Genomic DNA, 17707 nt, shown 5'->3' on the forward strand with positions numbered 1-17707 from the left:
GCTATAAGATATTAGATATTTATAGTTTTTAGATATTAATAATTAACGCATATTTCTGCCGGTTTAACGGCGTTAGCCAGCAGATGGTGGCAGCACCAACAAGAAAACACTTTTCAAAATATGTAATTCAACGAGCAGCAATCTAAAAGTTACCTCTCACCAAGCTAACATTAGTAGCAAGCTAACATTAATAGCAAGCTAATGTTGATAGCTTATGCAGTTGCGCTTAATATGCTTGCTAACTTGACTGATCCATCTGGGAGAATTTTCAGGTGCCTGATCAAATTTGATGCAGTCGATCCAGCGTCCTTTATTTTCATACCACAGACGTTGCATTCTGCGATTCTTTTGTGTAGGCTTTGCACGAGTAATTGAAGCCAAACGATATGACAAATCGTAATGAAACTGCAGCAGTAGCAGCAGAAGCAGGTGATTTGCTCACCGTGGTGTCATTTGTCGAGTGTGGCCATTCGCGCACCAGATGTATAAAGCTACGCACAGGGGGAAGGAATGACATTCTGCTTGTTATGTTGTGTTATTGCGCCAAAAAATACAAAAAGACTGTGGCCGAGTCCCAAATTCCGAGACCGAGTCGAGTCGCAAGTCTTTGGGGGGTGAGGCCAAGTCAAGTCTCAAGTCACATTTGTGTACTACTTAAGTGTGACTCGAGTCCGAGTCTGAAACTTGAGTCTCCATCTCTGTGGAAACCTAAAGCTGTTTTTTCATATGAACTGAATATTTATCTGATGAATCAGGTGAGGACATTTTCCAAAGTGTGCTTACTCACAGGAAATACTTTGTTTGGTTTAGGTGAGGGGTGGCGCCGTGGAAGCGCATTCAGGAGGGAGGACATGACACACTGCCACTGCCATAGTTTGTAATTTGGTCATAAACCGAGTCTCTTGCCCTTCCCTAATTTTTTCTGACAATTTTTGTGTCAGGCTATACCCACAAGTCCCTGAATCCTGATGTCCCTCCAGTTAGATATTTCCGTTGCCGTCTTCATGTAAATCATCCCTCTGCTTCACTCTTGGTTGTTTTCTTCCGGTTTCATGCCAGCCACACGATAGAGACGTTACAACACGCGCAATCAATCGCTGTGAATTGTCCAAGCAATGAGCCGCTCTATTTACACATGGGCTCTCACACCCGGACATTACACAGGCTTGGTACAAGGGATCTGGCGGGGGTAAAATGCGGTTGATGTCCGATCCAACTGACATGATATGGGCTTTCACATACAGCCCTGTATAGTTTAGTAATGTAATGTAGGTAATGTTTAGACGATTTCAGCTTTGCAGTGCGTCTGTGAAAAGGGCTAGGTACGTTAGACAAGACCTATTTTATATAGTCATTTATTGTTTCTTTAACAGACATTTCTGTCAGCTCACACATAAGTTGTTTAGGTACCTCTCTTGTAAAAATGAGACGTTATAATTAGTGTCAGTGACATGCCAACAGAGCAGTGCCAGAGAACTGCTCAGGTTGTTGCAACTTGCTGGTCTCTGACAGAAATTAGACTCATAGATGACTTAAAGGCACAATTATGCAGAATTTGTAGGTACGTTTTAACATCCTCATCTCTGTATGGGATTTACCTCAGAACAAACTGGAGTTACAATACTGGTAGTGAACATTCAGGAGTGTCAATCAATATAAATGAGTTTTAGAGTCAAGCACAGTTCTGTTTTAAGTGAAGTAGTAGGGGCAAAATTGTTCAAAAGTCTGTGATTTATTTACCGGTTGGATTTTTTTCTGTGAACGTGCTTACATACGCACATTCGTTATTGACATTGCTGTGTCCCAGCCAGAACTGGATTGTGATTGGTTGATCCCGCAGGGTCCAGGCTCTCAGGGTCATACTCCAGTAACCACACATAGTTCGTCTCCCTCCCTATTGCTGCGCTGGTTCAGTGGCCGGTCAGGAGTATCTCAAGTGTATCAGGACAGAGATGGCGGCTACTGGAAGCCTGCCAGACTATGGGAGGTCCTGACTTGTTATGAACACTTAGCTCAGCCACATTTCAAATGATGCAATATACAGTATTTGTCCACCAAAGCCCCCTAAGAAAATGGCCAAAGTATTGTGATGTACAGAGTCAACGACCGCAACCATCATTTAGAGGCTTTACGTCTACGTGAGGAGAGAATGAGGCCCCTAAAACAAAATTTTACATAAGCCTCGCAGAAAAGCATATCACTCCTTGATCATCCGAGCATTGCATAAGCACCTGAAGGGGCACCATCCTGCCCCAGATCATGCTGTTTTTGTTTGTGTGTATATGCAGGTTGCCAGACTCCCCTTGTTACCATGACAAATGCTATTAGGGAACACCAGTGTTTCTCTATTTAGACTGTAGTTCATACATTCCCCTGGCCTCGATAAAATCTCACATCTACGTGTGTGTGTGGCCGTAGTCAGAGACGGGAGCATCTTGACAAAGAAAGGTCCGCTCCAGTTATCGCTTTCCTTTCTATCGAAGGAGCATTGTAGGCATATTTGATTTAAATCTTTCAGATCCGAAAAATGCTCAATTTAGGATTCCAACTTTTAGAGCAGCTTGATGATTGTAGATAATGAATGTGGTGTCACACAGTCAAAAATATTACAGATGAGCTATATATGCGTGAGGGAATACCCATATCTTGATTTGTACTCTAGGTGACCTGTCCATTTCCTATTATATGTGCCTGTAGTCACACAGAGATCAGGATATGTCACTACAAATCAGGGCTCATCTCTCTTCTGATGACATCGACATTAATTAAAACCCAGAAGTAGCTAACAGTCTTTGAATCCCAAGTAATAAGTTCCTGAAACACATATACACACATACACACCCACAGAGGCACCCATAGATCAGAAACACCACTGGCCTAGATGAATTATAAAGAACCAAGGGTTGGTCACAAAAACATAAAAGGCCACAAAAAAGCCTTTTAAGGTGTTATATTATGCTCATTTTCAGGTTCATACTTTTATTTTTGGTTTCTATTAAAACATGCTTTAATGTTGTTGTTTTTCTCATACTGTCTGAATATACCGGTATTCCCCCTCTTTCTGAAACACCCTGTTTTAGCGCCGACGTATCACTGGTTCATGAAAATCGATATAAATTGGGCGACACTTACATGAAGCTTCTCTTGATGTTAAACTACTGTCACATAACCATATGCCATTAAGCCATTACTGACTTTGAATCTTGCTAGCATAACGTTACGATATCCAGGTATTAGTCAAACCCCTGGGTGTTAACAGAAAGAGTTATTGTGTGAAAAAAAACTTTAGAATTCAATAGCAAAACGCATGAAAATATAAATGAATGGTCTTCTTTTTTTATTTGGCATAAACGGACTGTTGGATAAAGACACCTCATCAGGCATTATATAAAGTATAGTTGTGACATCACAACCCACAGCTTGTTTAAAGGCACAGTTTTTGAATACTGGCTGTGTGAATTTCTCTGTGGATTGAGCATTTTGATAATTTCATAGTATTTGCACCTCGACCTGCTTAATAATCCAAAAAGACAAAAAGAAATCTCACTTTTGACGGTATGGGACCTATAACTAAGGGGAAATTAAGGCAGATCAAATATACTTAGGTGTTATCTGCCTGCTGAGAGGCTATAAGGTGTTTGGTGTTGTGACACCCTTAATAATCGGCCTTTGCCAGGCTGAGAGATAGCGTGTGACTATGTGCAGCCACGGCCACCCACACAGATAAAAGAGGAATGGTGTCGTGCAGACAAAGACACCAGGCCTCACCGGGCCTTTAGATGCCTGCACTTTCTTGGAAGAGTCACATGCGTAAGGCGAGTCATTTACTTCCTTTTTTTCCCCCTCTACATCAAAAGGGAATTTCCATCTGCCATCTACACTTGCACTCCACTCATTCACTGTTTATGTTTCTCTTTCTTCCTTCTTTAAGGTTAAGAGAAATTAAAAAAAAAAAGTTTTGAGCTCACTTGCTGCATGTCTGTCATTTAAGCATATTCCTCCTTCGCATGCAAGTGGTAGGTGTTGTTTGTTCTGATAGATAATAGCAGGTTAGGCCTCTCACACCATTTCTTGATTTATAGTTTATCTTTGACATTTTGTCCAAGGTATTTGAAATAATTAGGTCAGGTTTCTCTTAAAGACACAAGCACATGAGCTCAAAACACCGTCAGGTAATGTGAGAAAGGATTGTTGTGATTTCAGATTAGGGTTGGTAGTGCAGCAGGCCTTCACACTGTTGCGTGTGAATCTCTGGCTCATTGCCAAATGAGAGAGGAGTTAAAGGACAGGTTGCATAAGAATCGAGGCATGTTTTGATTTTGAAAGAGTGCGTGTCACGGAATTTGTGTTTAAAGTGGCAATATGCACGGTCAAGAGTGACACAGGACATTTCGTTAAAACAAATGATGGACTGATTGTTTTCCTTCCTTCTTCCATTTCAATTATTCCTTTCTATAAATAGTTTTGGAGTGTAATATAAGCAGGCTCCAGTTACAGTTCACTCACCACAAATGGAAAAGTTTTCCATAATGAAAAATGGTGAGTGGCGTCTGAAACACAGTGTAGTAATGGAGACATAAGGCGAAGTGCTTCATGTTGGCCTTTTTTTTTTTTTAAAGAAAAGAATAACTTTAATATTATTATGGTGTATTTAAATGTGTCATGTGAATGTAATCCTTTTATTATTTTTGTTTAATTATAGCCTTTCTGGGGTGGCTGGTGGCACAGTGGTTAGAGCAGTCGCCCCATGTCAAGAGGCTGAAGGTCATGGAGGCAGCGCCTGTGAGTTCAACTCCGACCTGTGGCCCTCTGCTGCATGTCTCCCGCTCTGTCTCTCTCACCCCATTTCCTGGCTGTCCTATATAATAAAGGCTTGGAAAACTGCCACAAAAAAAAGCCTTTCTAATAATATTAATACAAAAGAAAGTATGATCTAGGGACCATGGTAACCTTAATAGGTTATGGGAGGGTTTAAATCTATAAAGTATTTTAAAACTGTAATATGGCATCTGTACTGTTGATTATGTATAAGCAGCTCTCTTGCCCATATTTCCCATAGTCGACACACATTTGATTTATTTAAATGTAATTTAATGTAGACTATTAAGTCACTAAATCAGAGCTCACTGACAGCTCTCTCCATTTATATTTTTGATCAAGTAGTGCCCTCTCGAGGTAGAAACGTGCAACTACTGCGCATGCACTAGAACTACAACACCCATCATGCAGTTTACCCGGCAGTACATCCGCGAGGAAGCAGCCAGTATTTTGGTGTAAGCGTGGAATGAATGACCAGTGTCCTCCAGCGATGGACGGTAAATCCGTGAAGGCGATACTGTTTGACTTGGACAACACGCTCATTGAAACAAGTAGAGCAGGTGGAGTGGCCATTCAAAAGGTGAAAGTCGTTAAAAAATTTTACATGTAGCATTTAAAGTTAGTTTCCATGTTTACAACGTAGCGTGTTCAAGACTATCATACAGTTGACTTGTCTCTAACAACCGGGCGAAAGAATGGAAAGTATCTTAAACAGGCCTACATTCACTCATTATTGTATGTTTGAGGTACTCGTACTTGGTCCACCCACACGGGTGTCTTCGCTGACCTGACACCGCCTCTCAGCTGACTGTGTGGGTGTGTACACAGCGTCACTGAGGCCTTTAAAAGCAGGAAAAGCACAGGTGTCACTTATTTACTTGTAATTACGGTAAGATGGCACCATTGTATTCATGGGACCCAGCCATGCAGCTGTGTAAAGTGACAAAACAACATCCATTTCCTCCAGCACTGTACATAAGTATACATTTAAGATTCTTATAATTGACTTTTTCTACATTTGATCACTCCTCCACACTGCAGAGGAGTACATTGTAACAGATTCAACTGGCCAGTAGGATTTCATGTCTTTAAAACAGGGGTGCCCAATCCTGGTCCTGGAGGGCCACTGCCCTGCATGTTTTAGGTTTCTCTCTGCTCCAACACACCTGAATCTAACGATGTGCTCGTTATCAAGCAGCTGAAGCCTGTCAAAGGTTTGAAAGTTGTTAGACTCAAGTGTGTTAGATCAGGGAGAAACCTAAAACATGCAGGACAGTGGCCCTCCAGGAGCAGGATTGGGCACCCCTGCTTTAAAATGAAATTGAAGCAGCTAAAGGGAATTAAAGCCATCTTTAATTGTATTATATTTACACCTGTGCTTCTCCTACTGTGACATGTCGTGTGTGAGAAAGGCCTATCTTGTTAGTTTTATTTGCACCTATTAGGGCGGGGCAGCTCACATCTTTATTGCTAATATTTGTTCATGGAGAATAGTGATCTCATCCAATCTAGAAGAGCTCAGCTCGTCTTTAACCTGTCAGAACTTCTAATAATATAAACTTTCTTAATAATACTTACTATGAATGTTAGCCATATACTTGTAATTGAGTTTTTACATTGAGGTATTGCTACTTTAATATAAGTGGGAGCTCTGAATACCTCTCCCCAGGGCCGTAGTTAAGAGGCAATCATGAATCCTGGATTAGCTTTAAACAATGTATATTTTTTCCACTGTTTTTAGACACGCAGGTTTAGATGTGAAGACAATAGGCATATAAGCTGATGTATAATATAAAATGTTAATTGATTGTTTAATTAAGTATTGTTTGTGATAATTGATCCATAGAGCTGGGTCTGTTCAGCGTTCCTGCCTGTTAAAAGGTTGCTGTGCACAAGATTGCTGGATTAATACTGTGCATAATGACTATAGTAATAATAATTATTATTAAAGATTGTGTGTCTTGTTGCTGCCCATGAGGGAATTGTTGGGTCTCTGTAAATCATAAATAAGTCATGGTCTCGACCTACTCTATATGTAAAGTGTCTTGAGATAACTTTTGTAATAATTTGGTACTATAAATAAAATTGAATTGTCTTTAAAATGATCTGACAGTGTAACTTTCAGATCCTGGTTGTGACCAAATGTGTATTTATTATTTATACATGCTAAATGGTTGATAAGTCCCACATCCACCTAAAGAAGTGTCCTCAGAGGTGCCTACAATGATGTTTCTACCACCACTGAACTCTTCTGTATGAGATATAAATGCTTTCATTTTTAAAAGGTTATCTCTTGCATTTGAATCTTACAGACCAGTGAATTTTTGAAGACCACACTCGCCCTTGATGACAACACTATTAGCAGCATCTGTGACAAGTTCAAGCAGAAGCTTTTCAATGAGAGCTTTGACTCCTCGGCTGGCAGATCCATTGATGAGGTCCGTGTGGGTCACTGGAAGGAGAGCATCCAGGAGGTTGTGGGCAGTTGTTCCACACCCTCATTGGCAGCCCAGTGCTACTACCTGTGGAAAAATACTCGCTTGGAGGATCTCGGTCTGTCCCCTGAAGTATGCAACCTCCTGAAACAACTGCGCAGTAGATACAAGCTGCTGCTGCTGACCAACGGGGATGCTCAGTGTCAGAGAGAGAAAGTGGAGGCGGTCAGATGTGAGGAGTTCTTCGATGCCATCGTGATTGGGGGAGAACATGCAGAGCAGAAACCATTCCTCTCCATCTTTACTTTGTGTTTCAACATGCTGGAGGTGGAGGCCCAGGACTGTGTCATGGTGGGAGACTCTCTGGACACCGATATTCAGGGGGGCTTTAATGCCAGAGTAAGAGCTACAGTTTGGATCAGCAGTGCAGGAGGTGCTGCGCTAGATGGTTCAGTGAAACCAGACTACACTATCTCTACTGTACTGGACCTGCCAGATATTCTGCAACAGCTGAAATAAGGACAACTGGGGATTGAGACTGTGTGTGGTGGGATTCTGAGGACGTTTTGACCTATGGATATGTAAAACTTTAAGGATGAATGAATGATCAATTTTTCTAACTTTCATCAAGGGCACTTTTGACTTGTTTTACGCATTTGCTAGGCATCTTACACACCAACATAATCGTTTTAGGACTACATAGTCCGGACAGCACCTGCAAGTGTGGGCACTGGGTATGGACCGTTTATTCACACACTGCGTGGAAATAACTAAAGTACAATTTTGAGATACTTGTACTTCACTTGTATTTCCATTTTCTGCTTCTTTATACTTCTAATTCCAGAGGGAAGCAATGTTCTTTTTATTCTACGTTGCTGTTTTGCAATTTGCCGTTTTCTCACGGGAGAATTGTTAGGTCTCTGTAAATCATAAATAAATCATAATGTGGTCTAGACCTACTCTATGTACCCTGATTCTTGGTACAGCATATTTTTTATTCAACTATTTTTACACACCTTCTCAGATGTCAGCACATACATTCCCTCATATGCTGCTTTCGTTATTTTCTCAGGAACCTGGCTATTCTGACACACAAGGCTTTACAGTTGTTTTTTAGAATGGTTAATTGTAGAAGCTTCATAGGATATAAAGACTCACTTTAATAAAAAACAGACAGCAGTTTCATAATAGATACTTTCTTCTGATTTGTCACAATTAAGTCACGTATCTTTACTGGTTGTCCTGCAAAATTCACTTAACATCTAATTTGACTTTGATGTTCATTGCCGCGAGCTCGGCCACAAAGTAGCGGAAGACGTAAGGAACAGACACTGAGTCAATAGAGTCACTTTTACCACACAGAGTGCAGACAGTCTTACGGTGGCGCATGGCCGACCAGTAGGGTGGCGGTTTCTCTAACAGAGGGGAGAGCAGGCTGCCACAGTCAATGCACACCTGAGCCACCGATCTGTCCGAACAGTTGAAGAGGCGATCATGAAGCAGGAACGAAGAGCCGTGGGCCAGCAGGGCGTCTCGCTCCATCTCCCCAAAACGGATGCCTCCCTGGATGTTCCTCCCTCCCACTGGCTGGTTGGTCACCTTGTCGCGTGCTCCTGTGGTCCTCACCTGGAACTTGTCGGAGACCATGTGACGTAGCCGCTGGTAGTAGACGACTCCAATGAAGATGTCAGCCTCCAGCTCCAGACCGCTCACTCCACTGTAGAGCCGCTCTGTGCCGTAGAAGTTGTATCCACCTGCCCTGAGCATTTTACCAAAGTACTCGAGCGCAGAGCTCTCCTCTGAGAAGGTGAAGGGTGTGGCGTCGTGGCTCAGGCCATGTAGGGCGCCCGACTTGCCAGCCATGCTCTCAATCAGCATCCCGATGGTCATGCGGGAGGGGAAGCCGTGAGGGTTGAACAGGATGTCGGGAGCCATGCCGCTCTCTGTGAAAGGCATGTCCTCGGCCGGCCACAGGCGGCTCAGGATGCCCTTCTGACCATGACGACTGGCGAACTTGTCACCGATGGTGGGGTTTCGTGGCACTCGCATGGTGATGCAAACACGTTTAAAACGGCCTGAGCCACTGTCATTGCTGCAGATCTTTACATTGTCCACAACACAGGCCTCTTGACTCCTAGGAGAAAACACAGAAAAAACATATTGTGTAAATTTAAATAAAATAAACTGCCAAACTCGACCGCCCGACTGCTCACTCACTCCCCCTCCAGAGCACACACCACTCCCATCCTCCGTTAACTTCACTGGCTTCCCATACAACAACGTGTCAACTTCAAGATCCTCCTCACCGCCATCAAAGCCCTAAACAGCCTTGCACCCTCATACCTGACTGATCTCCTCCATTGCCACTCCCCCACTCCGCTCTGCTGACGCCAACCATCTCACCTCAATCACCAAACCAAATATTGCCCCCTGGGGGGCCGAGCCTTTGCCATCGCTGTCCCTACCCTCTGGAACTCCCTGCCCCATGCCATCCGGAACTCAGAAACACTCTCCTCATTCAAGAGTCAGCTTCAATCCCATCTCTTCAGGATCGCCTACAACAACTATAATACGGCATCTTCCCCCCTCTGTTTTTCTATTGACGTGATGTTCTTTTGTTCTATTGTTGTTTAACGTGCTTCCTGTTTAATTGTCTAATTTATTTTTTTTATCTTTGAGTACTGAGAAAAGCACTATATAAACAGATCTATTTAATTTAAGTAATGTTAGTTTAAAGAAATGATTACTACACAAATGTTTACGCTTACTTGTAGAAGTTGACAAAGGTCTGACCAGTGTTGAGGTTGATGTAGCTGTAGAAGGGGTCTCCATACTGAAGTGTTGATCCAATGTATGGGAGTCCATCAGCATCCAGTTTATCATTTACTTTAGGGTCGCCTGCCTTGGCCCCAAACACCACACTGTCTTCTCCTCTCACCTTGTCTGTCAGGTCCACCAGCTCAGTCTTATAGATACTTCCATGGGCAAAGCCTCTCTCCCATGACGACTTGTTCACAATCTAATGAGATCAAGTTTTGTTAGGATTTCACTCCATTTCTACCAGGTAATATAACATTAACTATTGTGGTTTACTCACCATGGCATCTTCCATGTCGTAGCCTGTGTAGGATATGACGGCCACGATGGCGTTTGTGCCGCTCGGGTAGTTGTCCAGGTTGTAGTGGTCATACATGTAGGGCCTGACCAGTGGGCTCTGTGGGGTCTGGAGCCGGTACAGCTTGTTATCGGAGCGATCCATAAACGAGTGTAGAGGGAAACCCATAGTCTGCTTACCTGAAATGAGCAGGAGTTTAATCTCTGATGGATACAATGCTTCATAGCTTTACAAGGAAAACACTTTGCAGCACCTCAAAATAATTCTGAAAAGATTTTTTAAGATTCAGTTTTTCAAGCCTTTATTATATAGGACCGACAGGAAATGGGGTGAGAGAGAGGGGGAGACATGCAGCAAATGGCCGAACCCACAGTGGTCTCACACTTACCCATCTGACACTGGTACATGTTCCTAGGACTCTGGTTGTGGTCTGAGTAGGGGATGAAGTTAGCCACCACACTGAGCATACTATGAGGGAAGAGCTCCTGGTGCGTGGTCACTCCTGGCTCGATCTCATCCTCCATGATGCCCACATTGATGTAAAGCTGGAGCAGGGTAGAGAAAGACGATTAAATAAAACTTTCAGCAACCAAAATGCAAAACAAAGCAACAGTTAAGTGTTCAGGTACTGGGCTTATACAACTACTACAGCATCGTTTTAATTCAGAGTTTACACATACTTGTTCAAAGGTACCAATCAACTCTTGCTTGCCAACAGCTAAGTTGCGTACGGGTCGCACCATACGGCAGGGTGTTGTGAAGAGGAACAGGCCTGGATACAAGCTGGCCTTGCCTGTTTTTGGAACCAGAACAATCTCTGTCCAGGGAGGGATCTTCTTCTCTTTCAGAACCTGAAGGTATTCGTTTTAAATATCACTTTTTTGCACACACACAATGTGGGTGGTACAGACCGTGTACATGGTATACCTTATGCAGTGGACATACCTTAAACCTGCGCAGTGAGTTGACCACAACTGGGGCTAATTCAGTCTCCACCCAGCCTACAACAGCCCCGTCCAACACCACAGGGTAGCAATCTGAAAAGGTTTGACCAAGAGATCCATCCACTGGAGTAACACCTAAAGCACCAGACACAGAAAAGATGTTGTGCTATTACACAATTCAGCCAGCTGACATGCACTGTCAGACAAAGTTTAGTGACAGAATCTCATTTGATTCATAGTGTATTGGGGCCTCATGGCTAATTAAGCAGACTTGTTGACTCACCGAGGGAACAGAGCAGAGCGGACAGGGATGTGGTTTCCAAAGTCGGTGCCACAATCTCACAGATGGCAGTCATGTGGTTCATGAGTCCACAGGGCTCTCCATCTGGAGTGTGGACGGGACACAGGAAGCCCCAGGACTCAGGCAGCAGCTTACGAACAGAAGTGGTCCTCATTTTGGCGAACGCGGCTCCTCTGTGCACACAGCGGAAGTGAGACAGGTAGCGGATGAAGTTGAGCTTGTCAGCTACCACACACAGGCCTGTGTTCTGCAGCATGCCAAGACCTGTGCACAGAGAGGGACACAGTGTTTATCCAACAGATGAAATACATTTTTATACTACAACATGTACGCAAACTTAACTCAAATGGCCGTACCTGTCTTAGAGTTGAGGTTCCCAGTGGCTAACAGGTATTCAAATGGTTTGGTCAGGTCAGTGCCCATGTTGAACATCTTTATTATGTGTTCAGCGGTCCATGATCCCGTCAGTTTGCTACCCCTCCTGTCAAAGGACAGCTTCACAGACTGCAACCAGGCAACCATTCTCTCCTGTTTGAATATTATACGGGTTAAATCCACAATAAAATAACATTCCAAATAACGTTTTCCTTCCACATCACTCAGTGCTCGCTCAGATGACTTCATGACCTCACCTTCATAAACATGAGATAGAGCTGACCAGGAGTGAGCACTTCCTGACACATGATGCTGTCGGGGTTTTCCTCCATGCACTCCTGCTTGGCAAACGTGAAAAGCTTCCTGGTCATCAGACACAGCAGGTAAAACTTCTCCATGTCTGACTTCAGGTGGATACAGATGCACTCCCTGGTCAAAACAGAATACAACTAATGTAACATGACGTACCGAACAACACAACAGTGTTGTTTGTCAGGCTGTCGATAGAGAAAATCCGTCAGAAAAAACATACTTCAGCAGGAAGTTGGCACACTGTTCGTTTGTGTACCACTCAGGAAGGGTCATCTTAACCCTGAAGCGCTCTCCGAGGTAATTAAGCACCTTGCTGCGGGTGGTGCAGTCCTCCTCCATGACAACGCGCAGCATCTCGGACACACAGCTCTTATAGAAGGAATTGTCCTCACGGCCCTTGATCAGCTCCTGGTAGATCTGGAAGTCTGTGAAGTCCACCAGGGCCTGGAGGACAGCACAGAGCAAAATGAGCTGTTAAAACATATCATACAGCGCCAAAAGTGTTCATATATGTTATATTATCTACATCCAAGATATAATCTCTTTGTTCACTTACAAATGAATAATGCACACTTGTTCATTTCTAAAACACAACCATTTTTCCCACCTTAAGGGCAAAGCCTAGTGGGAGGAAGAAGAGCTCTTTCTGGTAGATGAAGTTCAGCATCACAGTCCCGTTTTCCAGATAATGTAGGTTCATGTTGTTGGCTGTGTGCTCCTCCTTTACGCAACGCATGGAAATACCTGTGAGAAGGTATTTCAGATGACAATTTTAAAAAGGAGATGCAGCTGTAATTGTACAGCTAATAAATGTAAAATAGAGGATTATTACACCACTGTTTCCCATAGGTTTACAGCTTTGAGGGTATCACCAGAGAGAAAGATCACAATTATAACAATAACCAGAGCCAAAATGAAAACTCCGTTTAAATCAGTGTATTGCAAAATGAGCTACACTCGGCATCATAAAATGTCTTTTAAATAATTGTCCAAAAGATCCAAATAATGTTCCCCAACAGACACAGTCTAAAGTTAAATCAAAAATCACTTTTCAGTTTCAAGCACAACAAAATAAAGAAAGAATTTCAGTTTGTTTAATTCTGTTTTAGTTTTTTGTAGGAGTGAATCATCTTCTCAAATTTAATAAAGGATCTCTGATAAGGTTCAGTTTCGGAAACACTGCTTCTTTCACATAATCCAAAAGGTTATATTTACCATACTGAGTGTATCCCTGGCCTCTACTCTTCCACTTGGGTCTTGACATGGCAATAGGATAGTTCCTCCTCGGCATGATGAGCATACGGATAACCTTCTCGTTTCCATTCACAATGAAATAACCTCCCATTTCCTGTTAACGTTAAAGAGGGAGTTCCCTTGATGAATGAATATGGCTGCACGCAATGCATTTCTTTTCACCTTGTGAAGGTTTCAAATGTGTGTCTAACCTCTGCTTCTTCGTGGTGTTGCACAAGCTTTTTGGGGGACATGCCATGCAGGTTGCACATCTTGGACTTCACCATGATCGGCACCTGGCCCATGGACTGTTTGATGATGCCTTTGGGAACTCCGTTAATTGACCAGCTGATGTCTGCCTGAGATGACACAAAACGCACCCAATTAAGAAACTGACCAGTGTAGCTCACACATAGGTCAGATGTATAATTGGCCAAATCCGGTGGTTTAGCACTTCCTCGTCCGCACATATCTCAAACTTACCACCAGTTTTCCTTTGTATGTACATTTCCTGCCCCTGCACTCTGCTGGAAACACCTTCATCTCACTACAGATGCTGCCCTTGGCGACCATTGGGTTGTGTAGGGTGGCTTCAACAAACGCCAGGCTGATCCTGTCATTTTTGAAGGTGAACTCCAATGGAGGGATGGCCTGAGAAAGAGAAGTGAAACCACACACACACACACACGCACACACACGCACGCACGCACACACACACACACAAAAACATTGGAAACTTGGCACGAAAAATACTGACATGGGGTAATTCAAAGAGATGAACTAACTGAGAGAAATAAAAATGTGCACATAGGTCACTGGAGCAGAAAATGAAATGGGCAGAGTTTATGCGGAAACGTTAAGTGACGTGTAGTTTCAGCATATCTTAAAGCAATAACAGGTAATATAGTTTATAACTTTGTTCAAAAAGAGAGTGACCTGCACGACGCGGCTGAGTCCGTCGGTAACAGCCTGGTCGAAAGACTCGAGGTGAGCTTTAGTCAAGTGCTGAACAGCAGCATGTTGAGACTCCTTCAGGAGCCCGAACCCTCCCTCTGTCAGGTTCTTCAGACTCGGACCTTTGGGCAAATCATTCCACTGTGCCGAAGAGTCCATGCTCGCGCTCCCCGGGATACATATGCTTGTTTATCACATGTGCACGGCGACACCGGAAGTACATCCACACGGCACAGGAAGCCTTCTTCTTCTTCTTCGTCTTCTTTATTTCTCTTCTAGTCTTTTCCATTTTTTTGGTGCATTACCGCCACCAACTGATAATACGGATATATTTATATATCTATATATCTATATCTATATCTATATATATATATATATATATATATATATATATATATATATATATATATATAGATATATATAGATATATATATATGCTGAGTGTGGAAATATAACTTATATTAACAAAAAATGAATAAAATAAAACTAAAATACTAATCGTCATAATAATAACCTATATCCTTCCAAACAAATGAGGTGCCCTGAGAAAATGCAATGCACATTTTAGCACTTATTGGAATTATTTTGTAATATATCTATTAAATCAAATTCTACTTTTTCTTTTCTGATTCGTGAACTTATTTGTCTTCTTTCTTCCTCATACCTGTCACAATAAATTGTCTATTCTTGTCCACAGTATTCACATCTGCCTGTGTTTTATTTGCCTTTTACTTTAAAAGAAAAAAAAGAAAATTGTGCTGTTCAGACCATGGACTGCTGTGGCAGTGTTTTTGTTCACTAATATTTTGTAGCTCATCGCATTTTTGTAGTTGTACTTTGGGTATTAAGACTGGTTCTGCATAATGCTGCATAATCATGGTGATAAATCTGCAGCTGGATTAGCTCACATGAGGTTTGAGCTGCAGCTGAAGTCCGTAGTGGTGTTGGGGCTTCAGCTGTTCAGAGACTGGAAGTCGAGGCTGGGCTGAAACTGACTAGAAACTAGACGTGGGGCATTCAACAAACATCTTCACTGTAGTTTTACAACTGAGTTCACTGCAGCTTCTGAAAGACAAATGTTCTGTCGGCCAACGTTAAGAGGTTAATGTTAATCTGTGTGTGTGTGTGTGTGTGGAGCTGCAGTGTGTGCTGTGGGTGATGCTCATGTCTCCTTCCTCCAGGTGGAGCCGCTGTAGACAAAGTAACAGCAGCGGTTTGTGCAGGTTTCCATGGGAAGAAGACAGTGAAGCAGCAGTGATGGAGCTGCTGTAACATGTAAAGACAGTGTTGTTGAGCGTGTGTGTGTCCCAGCTGTGTGTTGAAGAGTGTCCAGAGCGTAAAAAGAGCGGGTCCCGCTGTATTCCTCAGGCTGCACTACAGCGTCTATTCACAGGCGCGATCCCACTACTGAGCGGCACGGGGGCTTTGACCTGCTCCGTGTCCGGCCTGGGCCGGTGCACCCCACCTTAGACGACCTGGTGGTCCCGGGCTCCCCCAGGAGCACCATATCGATACCGAACTTAGTCTGGACACCCGATCGACATAGTCCGCTGCAGCTCAGAGCTTCTGAGCTCAAACGGTCCTCGGCCTCAGCCTCCCGGTAACTTGGATTACAGGCGCGCGCCACCGCACCCGGCGACACTCAGTCAAACTCACCGGGTGTTAGTGTTTACGCACGTGACGTCATCAAAAAGCACAGTGACACCTGGTGATGAAGATGAAACCTGCAGCTGCAGTTTGATCCCTGAGGTTAGTTCATGTTAATGATCAGAACCTCTTTGGGTTCATGCTCATCAGCGTCTGAAACATTTCCCTGAAACTCCCTCACTGATCAGTTATTTCAGTAAACATTAAAACATCATCACATGTTTTATAAAGCGGTGAGTTTATTATAAGCTTTCCTTTCTGTTGTCTGCATTCACAGGTTACAAAACAAAGGTTCTTCAGCAGGTTGCTTGATACAATAACTGATCATCTCAATCTTTATTATTAGAACATCTTTTAACCCTGACATTGGCAACTCCTGCTGCCACCCCAACCAGAGGCCCGTGGGGTCATCTTTAAGAGGCTGTAACGGGGTCTAATTCAAAGTTAGAGTGCATATACTGGTATCATAAACAGCTAAATGATCTAAGGAATCCATCGATCCCAATAACGTCATGCTGGCGTGTCTGGAAGGAGGCTAATTATGATCCAAAGTTAGGCTAAATGTTGGGAAGGGAAAAGTGGACCAAGTGGAATGGGCATATAAGTTCGAAATGCTTGAAAAATTAAATCTGGGAAATAATTTCATTAAATGGATTAAAATATTATATACGTCTCCGTATGCCCAAATTCTCACAAATAGGAACTTATCTCCAAACTTCAGGCTTTACAGATGAAACAGGCAGGGTTGTGCACTCTCACCTCTGTTATTTGCTCTTATCCTTGAACCCTCAGCTGAACGAATCTGCACCCACCCAGAGATTCATAGCTCTGTCACTGAAAACTATTCAAATAAAATGTCTTTGTATGTGGACGACATTTTGCTCTATATTACCAAACCTCAGACACGTTTTCAGAACATCTTGGTCCTAATTAGGGCATTTGGCTCCTTCTCTGGGAACCGCATGAATTGGAACAAAAGTTATCTTATGCATTTAAGGGAGCAGGACCCTCCTTAGTTAGTACAATCTCCATTCAAAATTCAAAAGGAAAGGTCTATATACCAGGGAATTGGGCTTACTAGGAAATTTACATTGCTGCATGATGCAAATTTTACTCCTCTCATTGTGGAATTAAAAAAGAAAATTACATTTTAAAATGATTTGCCAATTTCCATGATAAGTAGGATTAACGTCATAAAAATGATTTTCCTGCCACAAATCTCATATTTTCCCCAAATCTCCCAACTTTCATCCCCAAGGTCTTGGGGATGCAATTATATTGCCTTTATTTTGGATTACAAAAGCCACAGAATAAACAAACAACACGTTTGCAGGCATAGATCAGAGGGTGGACTGGGGTTACCAACTTTTTATGGTCCTACTGGGCATTCAATCTAAAAATGTTGAGACTTTTTTAAATGACACAAGTTTAATACAAGTTTAGTTACTGCGTAGGTTGTAAAACTCGAAAAGCAAACTTCATAGTGTTTTCCAGAAATATCACCTTAATGTGATACACGTAATTCTGCAGAAGGCACTCTATCACACAGTCTGGTCAGGTGTCCAAGAGTGAC

General features: G+C 42.8%; 2 protein-coding genes across 2 annotated transcripts; one reads left to right on the plus strand and one right to left on the minus strand.

Moving 5' to 3' along the window:
* Positions 1-5266: 5266 nt before the first annotated feature.
* Positions 5267-7772, plus strand: nanp (N-acetylneuraminic acid phosphatase; the record flags this gene model as incomplete). The annotated part of the gene is made up of 2 exons (XM_083922408.1): positions 5267-5398; positions 7131-7772. The coding sequence occupies exons 1-2, from the start codon at positions 5285-5287 to the stop codon at positions 7770-7772; spliced, it is 756 nt and encodes a 251-aa protein (XP_083778534.1). The 5' UTR covers positions 5267-5284.
* A 699-nt stretch (positions 7773-8471) lies between these two features.
* Positions 8472-14661, minus strand: polr1b (RNA polymerase I subunit B). Its single transcript, XM_083923472.1, has 15 exons — positions 14470-14661; positions 14017-14184; positions 13746-13892; positions 13516-13648; positions 12908-13044; positions 12521-12744; positions 12246-12417; positions 11970-12141; positions 11596-11877; positions 11314-11447; positions 11049-11219; positions 10757-10913; positions 10351-10547; positions 10022-10272; positions 8472-9387 (listed from the first exon to the last, which is right to left on the minus strand). The coding sequence occupies exons 1-15, from the start codon at positions 14644-14646 to the stop codon at positions 8505-8507; spliced, it is 3405 nt and encodes a 1134-aa protein (XP_083779598.1). The 5' UTR covers positions 14647-14661; the 3' UTR covers positions 8472-8504.
* Positions 14662-17707: the final 3046 nt, after the last annotated feature.

The sequence above is a fragment of the Echiichthys vipera genome, assembly GCF_963691815.1.
Source record: "Echiichthys vipera genome assembly, chromosome: 11".
In the NCBI taxonomy this organism is placed as follows: domain Eukaryota; kingdom Metazoa; phylum Chordata; class Actinopteri; order Perciformes; family Trachinidae; genus Echiichthys; species Echiichthys vipera.

What these genes read in the sequence shown, in the direction of transcription:
- polr1b (XM_083923472.1), bottom strand. Translation starts at nt 14,646, where the DNA reads ATGGACTCTTCGGCACAGTGGAATGATTTGCCCAAAGGTCCGAGTCTG. An exon ending in CATACAAAGGAAAACTGGTG is followed by an intron (nt 13,893 to 14,016) that starts GTAAGTTTGAGA and finishes GTGTCATCTCAG; the next exon opens with GCAGACATCAGCTGGTCAAT. An exon ending in CCAGGGATACACTCAGTATG is followed by an intron (nt 13,045 to 13,515) that starts GTAAATATAACC and finishes ACCTTCTCACAG; the next exon opens with GTATTTCCATGCGTTGCGTA.